Raw genomic sequence first — 12186 nt, forward strand, 5'->3', positions numbered from 1 at the left:
AAATACCAAATCCTCATTAATTCAGGGTTGTTTTTTTAAAGTTGCCACAGTTGAGAAATTCTGCATTAAGGGAATGAATAAGGGACTTTGACTCAGTATGCAAATATTTAGGAAAACTGATTTTTCTACATTTGAAGCCAAGCTCTTGAACCATTAAAAAAAAAAGTCCACAATTTGTTGCATCCACAATTAATCTCTCTCCTTCTCTTTCCAGATCATTGGCCTCTACAAGCAAGGACTAAAATGTCGAGGTAATTTGGAGACATTTTCACTAGTCTCCGTATCATTTTAGCAGCAACTCTCAGGATGATCTCTTTCAACTGTGCAAATTTCAGCTCTCAGAATTCCTACCTAACTAACATGGACTTTGCTACCCTGTTTCCCCCCAAAAAATATAAGACAGGGTCTTATTTTTGGGGAAACATGGTAAGAATTCTGGGAGTTGAAATGTATTCATTTTTTAGGTATTAAATTCACACGCCAACAATCTTGCTGCTGAAGCGATTCTGCAATTTTGTGCTATACAGGTAGTCCTAGACTTATAACAGTGACTTGTTTAGTGACTGTTCAAAGTTACAACGGTTACAGGAACTGGGTATGGCTGGTCTAGTGAAGAGAAGGATCAGGGGAGACATGATAGCAATGTTTCAATATTTGAGGGGCTGCCCCAGAGAGGAGGAAGGGGGTCAAACTATTTTCCAAGGCACCTGAAGGCCAGACAAGGAAGAATGGATGGAAAGTGAACAAGGAGAGATTCAACCTGGAAATAAGGAGAAATTTCCTGAGAGTGAGAACAATCAACCCATGGAACAGAAGTTGCCTTCGGAAGTTGTGGGAGCTTCATCACTGGAAACTTTCAAGAAGAGACTGGACTGCCATCTGTCAAAAATGATGTAGGGTCTCCTGCATAGGTGGGGGGTTGGACTAGATGACCTACAAGGTCCCTTCCAACTCTGTTAATCTTTAAAATACAACAGCACTGAAAAAAGTGACTTATGGCTGTTTTTCCACACTTATGATGGTTGCAGCATCCCCCATGGCCATGTGATCAAAATTAAAACATAGTGTCCTAGAATCATGTGATTACCCGTTGCGACCTTCTGACAAGCAAAAACAATGGAGAAGCCAGATTTATTTATTTATTTATTACATGTATTTATATGCCGCCATTGTCCCGAAGGATTCAGGGTGGCGAACACAAGTTAAGAAACAAGTACAATAAAATCATAATTTAATCCAAATAATTAATTAGTAGTAAATAATAAAGCCCGGAATCAGTCTCAGCCTATTTGTTTGAAAAGCCAAGTCTTCAAGTCCCGACGGAAGGAGCGGAGATCAGGAGCCGTCCGGAGCTCAGTTGGTAATTCATTCCAATTCATTTTAACAACCGCATTACTAATTTAACAACTGCAGTAATCCACTTAAGAACGGTGCCAAGAAAGATCATAAAACGGGGCCAACAGTTAACAAGCAACAACCATCTCATTTTAACAGCAGAAAGTTCGGGCACAGTTGTGGTCGTAAGTCGAGGACGACTTGAACATGCATTGGCCTCAGTTCCCAGAATTCCCCAGGCACTAAGAATTCTGGGAGTTGAGATCTATCCATCGGGAAGTTCTCCAGGGTTGAAACTGCTGGGCTGTAAGTTTGATGCTGGTTTTTTCCAAACTCTTTTTTTTTTCTCCTTCCTCCCAGCCTGCGGGGTGAACTGCCACAAACAGTGCCGGGATTTGCTTTCGGTTGAGTGCCGCAAACGCGCCAAGAGCGTCAGCCTTGATGGATCAGTATCCCTACCAGCCCGGTCCTTTAGTTTCTCGCTGCCTCGTCCTGGCCGGACTTCCCTGCGACATACAGGTATGATCAGCCAATAGAAGAGAATATTTGTAGCTCAGGCAGGGGTGAAATGTAAAATTTGTTACTACCGGTTCTGTGGGCGTGGCTTGGTGGGGGGGGGTAATGTAACTGGGTGGGCATGGCCAACTTTTTTTTTTTAACTTTCCAAAGCATTTTTTCTAATGCTTTGAAAAGCCTCTGCCGATCAGGCAACTCAGCTGGGATCGTCAGAGACATTTCAAAGCATTTTTTTACCACCTCTTCGGCCAAGAGGTTGCAGAAAAAAATGCTTTGAAAAGCCTCTGACGATCCCAGCTGAGCCACACGATCATCAGAGGCTTTTTTTTTAACTTTTAAAACCATTTTTTCTACAACCTCTTTGGCTGAAGAGGTTGCAGAAAAAAATGTTTTGAAAAGCCTCTGACGATCCCAGCTGAGCCTGTGCGATCATCAGAGGCTTTTTTTTTTTACTTTTAAAAGCATTTTTTCGTTGGAAGAGGTTGTAGAAAAAATGCTTTTAAAAGTAAAAAAAAAAAAGCCTCTGATGATCGTGCGGCTCAGCTGGGCATGGGCGGGGGGCACAGGGATTTTTGCTACCGGTTCTCGGAACCACTCGCTGCCATCGCTACTGGATCAAGCGATCCGGTCCGAACCGGGAGCGTTTCACCCCTGAGCTCAGGGTACCTTGATGCTCTCTGAGCTTGGCTGTTTTTTTGCACTGGACTCACCTGCATCCAAAACGGACCGCGTAGGGACTCCGGGGAGGGGAAAGGTAGGCAGGGCCAGCCAGGAGTGGGATTTGGGGGTTCTCCAAACTGCACAGAATCTTAGCTAGAGGTTAACTCCCTCTGTTCAACAACCTCAACCAAACCAAACCAGCCCACAAAGCAATAAAACAATCAGGTTTCAAGGCACCAAGCATCTCGCAGTGTGAAAATAACACCTCTCCAGTCTTCCTTTTCACCCACTTCTGCAACTTATGCAGGATTCTCAAATCTTTTTCTTGAGACCGAGAGTTGTATGACCCGGCAGTCAAGGAGGGAGAGAGAGACGGCATCAGAAAGTAAAGAATTGAGAATTTCACACACGTGGCGTTTATTGTTTGTCGTACTTGAGCCGAACGGATAAAAATTCCACCCGGGGCGAAGAGGCCGGCGACCTTAATAAGGAACAAACCAAATTGAATTGGGGCACAAGAGAGAAAACTGCTGCTCTTTCCTCTTTGCAAAATCACTCTCTTTTCTCGGGCTGAATAAAATTGCTGCCTGCCCGCCTGCCTCTAATTTACAGCTTTCCTGGATTATTTTATATTTTCCGCCACTGATGACCGTCTCCTTCTTTGCAATTTTGGATTTGCCTGTTTGCTTTTGGCACGCAAGGCTGCCTTTTCCGGTATCTATCCTGCGGCAGACCACTTTTTATTTTTGAACACTTGTCCCTTTGGACAAAGGGGAGACCACAAGCGGTTTTCGACATCACTGTGTTGTCGTGGCCTCACCCTGTGAGTCAAATTGACTTCCTTCCTTGATAACGTACCAGCAGGTTTCCTGACAGCTGTTTCCTTCAGACCAGGGTTTCTCAACCTCATTAACTTTAAGAGGATTGGACGTCAACTCCCAGAATTCCCCAGCCAGCTGTAACAAATTTTAGATTTCACCCCTGGGGTGGAGCCAGTCAGAAATTTTACTACTGGTTCTCTGAACTACTCAAAATTTCCTCTACCGGTTCTCCAAAACTCACTTCTGCACCCGTTGTGTGTATGAGTTTTAGAAAGTTGTGAAAACTCATCTAGGCCTGGTTAATGAGTGTTTCGGCATCTTGAGCAAACATAGACAAATGATTTCGTTCAGGATTCCAGATAATGGTAATTGAATCAACTCAAATCCAACGATTTATTTTGAGCAATACAACATTCCGATCAGCTTAACAATTTGATTAGAACAAAAAGGGCCAAAGAGCAGAATAAAAGAACATACTCATTTACGCGAATGTCATAACTCTTAAGGCTAAAAGACTACGCTTGTTAGTACCGATGCGATCACCCTGTAATTTCCATTTACATCTATTTTTCTGGCTGCAAATTGGTGTTTGGAGAAAAGCCTCTACAAACCCAGAAAAAAAAAAACCACCACACTTTCATCTGAAATGTCTCTGTTTGTGAAGCTGAAGTTGCTTAGGTCTGTTGTGATTGCTATTGCTTGACAAGTGGGCAGCCATTAAAAAAATCAAACCAATGCATAACCAAACAGGGTGGGCCTCCTCCTGCAAGGCACCAAGCCATTATGTCACTAACCCAGATAACTGTGAGAGGGATCTTGGAGTCCTAGTGGACAACCGTTTAAATAGGAGCCAGCCGGGTGCTGCAGCTGCCAAAAAAGCCAACACAGTTCTGGGCTGCATCAACAGAGGGATAGAATCAAGATCACGTAAAGTGTTAATACCACTTTATAAGACCTTGGTAAGGCCACACTTGGAATCCTGCATGCAGTTTTGGTCTCCACGATGTAAAAAAGATGTGGAGACTCTAGAAAGAGTGCAGAGAAGAGCAACCAAGAGGATTAGGGGACTGGAGGCTAAAACATAGGAAGAACGGTTGCAGGAACTGGGTATGTCTAGTTTAATGGAAAGAAGGACTAGGGGAGACATGATAGCAGAGTTCCAATATTTCAGGGGCTGCCCCAAAGAAGAGGGAGTCAAGCTATTCTCCAAAGCACTTGAGGGCAGGACAAGAAGCAACGGATGGAAACTAATCAAGAAGCAATTTAGAACTAAGGAGAAATTTCCTGATAGTTAGGACAATTAATAAGTGGAACAACTTGCCGGCAGAAATTGTGAATGCTGCAACACTGGAAATTTTTAAGAAGATGTTGGATAACCATTTGTCTGAAGTGGTGTAGGGTTTCCTGCCCGGGCAGGGGGTTGGACTAGAAGACCTCTAAGGTCCCTTCCAACTCTGTTATGCTATTCTATTCTATTCTATTCTATTCTATTCTATTCTATTCTATTCTATTCTATTCCATTCCATTCCATTCCATTCCATTCCATTCCATTCCGAAACCTATTCTATATGCTATGCTAGGCTATGCTATGCTATAAAACTAGCCATGATTAGTTGTGCCAGCCCAGGTAGTCAAGAAGCAGGATTTCCAGGTGACTGGCGATAAGTGTTCGATGCTTGAATTGTAGTAAAACACCGCCCTCTGCTGTCCAAAGAAAGACAGGGAGAGAAAATATCCAGCTTTCCTTTGTGTATTTCCCTACACAAGAGTTTGTGTACTTAAACTTTCAGCTGTGTGGACTTCAACTCCCAGAATTCCCCAGCAAGCATACACATAGTCCTCGACTTACAACAGTTCCTTTAGTGACCATGCAGAGTTACAACGGCACTGGGAAAAGTGACATATGATCATTTTTCACACTGACGACCGTTGCAGCATCCCCCAAGGAATTTTGCGAGATCAAAACTCAGACGTTTCGCAACTGATTTGTATTTACGATGGTTGCACTTTGCACGTGTCCCAGAGTGATGTGACAATCCCGTTTTGCGACCTTCCCGCAGGCCAAGGGGGAAGCCAGGTTCTCTTTATAGCCGTGTTACTAACTTATCAGGACAGTAACAATACACAGGTAGTCCTCGACGTACAATTCACTTAGTGACCGTTTAAAGTTACAACGGCACTGGAAAAAAATGACTTATGACCATTTTTCACACTTGCGACCACCGCAGCCTCTTCAAGGTCACGTGATTAAAGTTCAACTAACTCAAATTTATGACGGTCGCATTGTCCTGGGGTCACGTCATCCCCTTTTGCGACCTTCTGACAAGCAAAATCAATGGGGAAGCCAGATTCACTTAACAGCCATGTTAATAACTTGACACCTGCAATGATTCACTTAACAACGGTGGCAAGAAAGGTCGTAAAATGGGGCAAAGCTCACTTAACAGCCATCTCACTTAGTAACATAAGTGTTGGGTGCAATTGTGGTCATAAATTGAGGACTACCTGTACTTTTAAGATGTCATTAACAGATTAACAGAGTTGGAAGGGACCTTGTAGGTCATCTAGTCCAACCCCCTGCTCAAGCAGACCTTATATCATTTCTGACAGATGGCAGTCCAGCCTCTTCCTGAAAGTCTCAAGTGATGAAGCTCCCACAATTCCCCAGCCCACATACTTTAAGTTGCATGGACTTCATCTCCCATGCCCTCTGGGGAATTCTGGGAGTTGTAGTCCACCCATCTTACCAAGGTTTGAGAAACCCTGCCCTCCATCTTCTGATTCAGTCCAGGGAAGTTGCTTTTCTTTGCACATAAGGTAAAGGTAAAGGTTCCCCTCGCACATATGTGCTAGTCGTTCCCGACTCTAGGGGGCGGTGCTCATATCCGTTTCAAAGCCGAAGAGCCAGCGCTGCCCGAAGACGTCTCCGTGTTCATGTTGCCAGTATGACTCAACCCCAAAGGCGCACGGAACGCTGTTCCCTTCCCACCAAAGATGGTCCCTATTCTTCTACTTGCATTTTTTACCTGCTTTCGAACTGCTAGGTTGGCAGAAGCTGGGACAAGTCACGGGAACTCACCTTGTTACACGGCAGCACTAGGGATTCGAACCGACCTTTTGATCAACAAGCTTAGCATCTTAAGCCACTGAGCCACCGCGTCCCTCTATTCTCTTCGCACATAAGAGAAGATAATTGTGGGGAATTCTCACAGGTGGATTGTGGTGCCAATCACCATTCCAGACTGTGCTCACCTCATCTAGGGATCAAGCCAGAATGTTGTCTCAACATAGTCAACCAAGTAAAAGTTATCGGATGGATATGCATGGCAGGCCAACCTGGCTAGCGGTTAACCTTGGTTTATTGTTTTACAGCTTGGCCAGTTTTCTGGCTTCATTTGAGGCCAGCAAATGGGTTATAACTGGAAATCAGGTTAAAGGTGCCATATGAATGGTATGTTGGAGGCCGGAAGGAACAGGAACAAAAATCTCTTTCCGTTTGCATTCGACTTACCCCAGATCTGTTTTTATTTCAGAAATCCAGGAGGAAGATGTACAGGCTGTGGAAGATGGGGTTTTTGATGAGAAGCTATGAGACAGGATCTGCTCAGCAGACGGCCTGGAATTCAAGCATGAGGTTAGAGTTGCAAACAATTTTTGACTCACACTCTGTCAAGGACCTAGGGGTACTCATTTCAAAAGATCTAAACCAGGGGGGGAAATGCTCCCGGATCGGACCGGATCACCCAATCCGATAGCTATTTTTCCCTGTGGTTCGGCGATCCGATAGCAATCGCTGCCCGGGTGTCATTACTTCCTGGTTTTAACGCGGTGCGTGCACTTCTGAACCGGTAAGGATGGTAAGTAGATTTCACCCCTGATCTAAGCCCCAGAGCTCACTATAACATCATTGCAAAAAAAGGCATTAAGAATTGTCAACCTTATTTTACAAAGTTTTCTCTCTGGTAACGCTATACTTCAAAATAGGGCAAGGGGTCTGCAACTTTAAACACTCAAAGAGCCATTTGGACCCTTTTCCCACAGAAAAGAAAACACCGGGAGCCACAAAAACCCTTCCCGTGCCTGACTATTTCTTGAGCGGCCACAAAATTAGCATATATAGTTGAATTAAACGTTCTGTTTTCTTCTGAAACTTTTCTTTTCTTGGATTTATCCACGGTTGAAAAGCTCAATAAATGGCGGGCCGGCGGGTGTCACACATTGGCGGTTGTGACTTATATTTTGAGTGACAGGGAGCCGCAGCAGAGAGGTGAAAGAGCCACATGCGGCTCCAGAGCTGCAGGTTGCTGACCCCTGAACTAGGGCATACAAAACCTTTGCCAGACCTATCCTTGAATACTGCTCACCTGCCAGGAACCCTCACTGTATTTCAGACATCAATACCTTAGAGAGGGGTCCAGAAATATTTTACTAGAAGAGGACTCAAATCCTTGGCTCGAAATAAAATTCCCTATCCCACCAGGATTGAAATTTTAGGCCTGGATAGCCTCAGTCTACGCCATCTATGTTCCGACCTAAGCTTAGTTCATAAGATTATTTACCAAAACGTCCTATCTGTAAATGAGTAATTTCAACCATAATAACACAAGGGCTATCAATAGATTCAAACTCAATGTAATTTGCTCTAATCTTGATTGTAGGAAATATGACTTCTGCAATAGAGTATTAAATGTCTGGAACATTCTACCTGATCCTGTCGTTAGTCTCTCTAACCCCCATACCAGGAGTGAAATGCTCCTGGTTCAGACCGGATCACCCGATCCGGTAGCGATGGAGGCGGGTGGTTCGGAGAAACGGTAGCAAAAATCCCTGCCCCCCACCATGCCCAGCTGAGCCGCGCAATCATCTGAGGCTTTTTTTTTTAAAAAAAATATTTTTTCTACAACCTCTTTGGCTGAAAAAAATGCTTTTAAAAGTTAAAAAAAAAAAAAGCCTCTGATGACCTTTTACCTTAAACTGTCTACTGTGGACCTTTCACATTTCTTAGGAGGTCCCTAAGGGGGGTGTGCATAAGGCGCACCAGCGTGCCTAGTGCCTACCGTCCCTGTCCTACTGCCCCCATTTATATGTACTCATTTTATGTGTTTATGGCTATGTTTTGCTTATTTATTTCCTTTTATTTGTGCCAAAAAATTTTCATGGGTCCATGTCTATGTCTATACTGTTACTTGTTTCCTTGTACTTGTTGACAAATAAATAGATAGATAGATAGATAGATAGATAGATAGATAGATAGATAGATAGATAGATAGATCCATCCATCCATCCATCCATTCATTCATTCCTGGGTTCTCTCGCCTCTCCTGCCTGAGATATTTTCTCAAGTTACAGGTCACAATTGAGCCCAGTTGTGTTTTCCGTTTGCTAAGCGAGACAGCTGTGAGTTTCCTCCCGTTTCACCATCTTCCTTGCCGCAGTTGCTAAGGGAATCCCTGCCGTTGTGAAGTTAGTAATCTGGTTGTAAAGGGAATCTGGCCTCCTCCATGGACGTTGCTTCTCAGAAGGTCGCAAAAGGGGATCTTGGACACTGTGACGGTCATAAATACAAGTCAGTTGCCAAGCACCTGTATTTTGATCACGTGACCGTGCGTGGGGATGGTCGTAAATGAGAACAATAATCATAAGTTTGCTTTTTTCAGTACCCCTTGTAACTTTGAATGGTCATTAAATGAATGGTTATAAATTGAGGACTACCTGTATTTCGTTGGCCTGGCTCAAGCCCCTTCTCTGACCATTGCAGCTTTCCTTCCTGTCCTTCAAGGCCATTCCCTCAACCCGCTACCTCCTATTATATCTATTATTACTGCTACTACTACAGGTGATCCTCAACTTACGACCATGACTGAGCCTGGAATGTTGATCACTAAGCGATGTGGTTAAGTGACTTTACAGCCTTTTTGCTGCCATTGTCGAGCATATCGCTAGGTTGTTAAGAGAAGTATGTGGTCGTTAAGCAAGCCTGGCCTCCTCATGGTCAAATTTTGGGTGATTTGGCAACTGGTATGTATTTACAATGTGTTTGTAGGATCCCAGGGTCATATGATTGCCTTTTGCAAAATTAACAGATTAACAGAGTTGGAAGGGACCTTATAGGTCATCTAGTCCAACCCCCCACTCAAGCAGGAGACCTGCCTACACCATTTCTGACAAATTGCAGTCCAGTCTCTTCTTGAAAGCCTCCAGGGATGAAGCTCCTACAACTTCCGAAGGCAACTTCTCTTCCATGGGTTGATTGTTCTCATTGTCAGAAAGTTCCTCCTCATTTCTAGGTTGAATCTCTGCAAGATCCATTATTCCTTGTCTGGCCTTCAGGTGCCTTGGAAAATAGCTTGGCCCCCTTCCTCCTCTCTGGGGCAGCCCCTCAAATATTGGAAGATGCTCTCCTGTCTCCCCTGGTCCTTCTCTTCACTAGACTAGCCAGGCCCAGTTCCTGCAACCGTTCATTGTATGTTTTAGCCTTGAGTCCCCTCATCATCCTGGTTGCTCTCCTCTGCACTTTTTCTAGAGTCTCCAAATCTTTTTTTTATAGTGCGGTGACCAAAATTCACAACTGGCAAAAAGGTTGTATAATTGGGCATGACTTATTTAAAGGCTGAATCGCTTAGCGACTAACGTTGCTGTCCCAATTGTGGTCGTAAATCAAGGATACCTGTAATTGGAGATCCTAAATCCCACACTTTCAACTTAACGTCTTGTGGTTTGTCTTCACAGAAACACCTCGTCCTTCTGAGTGACCACAGCCGGTCTGCCAGTGAATCCTCGTCACTTCTACGTCGTCGTCCCCCTGAATTAAGTGGGGCGTGCCCTTCGGGGGAAGGGGCCTCTCCATTTTGAAAGCACTTTGGCTAGGGAAATCTGGAGAGGTTTCTGCCCCACCCCCAAGGCCTTTTAGCAACGTGTGTATATTTGTACCAAGAACTGGATTCAAAGATGTAATAATAATAAGAATAAATTTGACACCTGCTCCATACTTCCGTTCCTTCTTAAATTTGGTTTTTTTTTTCCTGCTTTGTGTTTCCCCCCAATTTAGCAGGTTTTTGGCAAAAGGAAGTTTTCGCTCCTGAAAATAAAATAAAAATGTGTTCGGCATCATAGATTCACACTGTAGGAAAGGTCAACAGAGATCATCTGTTCCAACCCCCTCTCAGTGCAGAAACCACTACAAGTAATATATTTTGCAAAAGAAGGCTTGAGGTGCACCAGAGGTGGGTTTCAGCAGGTTCTGACCAGTTCTGGAGAAACGGTAGTGGAAATTTTGAGTAGTTTGGAGAACCGGTAGTAAAAATCCTGACTGGCAACACCCCCATCTATTCTCTGCCTCCCAAGTCCCAGCTGATCGGGAGGAAATGGGGATTTTGCAGTAACCTTCCCCTGGAGTGGGGTGGGAATGGGGATTTTACAATATCCTTCCCTTGGATTGGGGAGGGAATGGAGATTTTGCAGTATCCTTCCCCTGCCATGCCCACCATGCCATGGCCACCAAGCCACACCCACAGAACCGGTAGTAAAAAATTTTGAAATCCAGCACTGGGTTGCGCCCCCATCTAGTCATGAGGCTGGAGGTCTTTGACCTTTGAAGACTGAAAAATAAGTCTGAAAATTCTATTTTTGTTCCACGGTGTTTTAAAAATGCCCATCGTTCTCGAGGTCAGAGAATTTCATTATGCTGACAAATCTTTACTAGTGATTCTGCCAGCACAGTGTCACCATTTAACCTCCCATTCCCCATCCTGTAATGAATATGGAAAATTAATTTAGGAATTACCTGACTGCCACTATAAACACAGCCAGTCACTACCCGAGTTCAGTCTCCAGAGCACACAAACCCTGTAACTGGGTCAAGGAATTTGGGAATCACTAAAGGCTCCCTTCATTAGTTAGTTCCTGGAGCAAGATGACACGGCTTAGCATTAGCATTTCTCAACCTTAGCCATTTTTAAGATGGATGGACTTCAAGTCCCAGAATTCCGCAGCCAGCATTGCTAGGGTGGAGATTTCTGGGAGTGTTTTTTTTTTAATTTGATTTATATGCCGCCCTTCTCCGGAGACTCAGGGCGGCTTACAATGTGCTCAGCAATAGCCTTCATCCTTTTGTATATTTATACAAAGTCAGCTTATTGCCCCCACAATCTGGGTCCTCAATTTATCTACCTTAGAAAGGATGGAAGGCTGAGCCTTGGCGAGATTCGAACCTGCAGTAATTGCAGGCAGCTGGTCTTAATAACCAGCTTAATAACAGGGTGCCTTAGACCACTGTACTACCAAGGCTCTTGAAGTCCATACATCTGGAATTGCTCCATGGAAATGCTGGAATTGGAATCACTCAAAACACCCTCCTTGATTTAGACCAGTGTTTCAAAACTTGGCAACTTTTAAGAGGGATGGACTTTAATGCCCAGAATTCCGGGAGTTGAAGTCCATCCATCTTAAAGTTGGTAAGTTTGAGAAAAGCTGCTTTAGTATGCCACTCAAATCCCAAAGCAGGGGTGAAACCCAGCAGGTTCTGACAGGTTCTGGAGAACCGGTAGGGGAAATTTTGAGTAGTTTGGAGAACCGGCAAATACCACCTGTGGCTGGCCCCAGAGTGGGGAGGGAATGGGCATTTTGCAGTATCCTTCCCCTGGAGTGGGGAGAGAACGGGGATTTTGCAGTATCCTTCCCCTGGAGTGGGGTGGGAATGGAGATTTTGTAATACCCTTCCCCTGGAATGGGGAGGGAATGGGGATTTTGCAGTATCCTTCCCCTGGAGTGGGGTAGAAATGGAGATTTTACATTATCCTTCCCCTGCCACGCCCACCAAGCCATGCCCACAGAACCGGTAGTAAAAAAAATTGAA

At 44.4% G+C, this 12186-nt stretch overlaps 1 protein-coding gene across 1 annotated transcript in view; it reads left to right on the forward strand.

Moving 5' to 3' along the window:
- The window catches only part of RASGRP2 (RAS guanyl releasing protein 2), a 61020-nt gene extending 50710 nt beyond the window's left edge, over positions 1-10310 (forward strand). Inside the window, exons 14-17 of the mRNA XM_070951553.1 lie at positions 215-251; positions 1696-1854; positions 6866-6966; positions 10062-10310. Coding sequence (XP_070807654.1) covers positions 215-251; positions 1696-1854; positions 6866-6924 — 255 coding nt within the window. The 3' untranslated portion in view covers positions 6925-6966; positions 10062-10310. The remainder of the gene's footprint in view (positions 1-214; positions 252-1695; positions 1855-6865; positions 6967-10061) is intronic.
- The last annotated feature ends 1876 nt before the right edge of the window (positions 10311-12186 follow it).

This window comes from Pituophis catenifer, unplaced genomic scaffold, assembly GCF_029215685.1.
Source record: "Pituophis catenifer annectens isolate HBS135680 unplaced genomic scaffold, rPitCat1.0.hap2 SCAF_10, whole genome shotgun sequence".
Lineage (NCBI taxonomy): Eukaryota > Metazoa > Chordata > Lepidosauria > Squamata > Colubridae > Pituophis > Pituophis catenifer.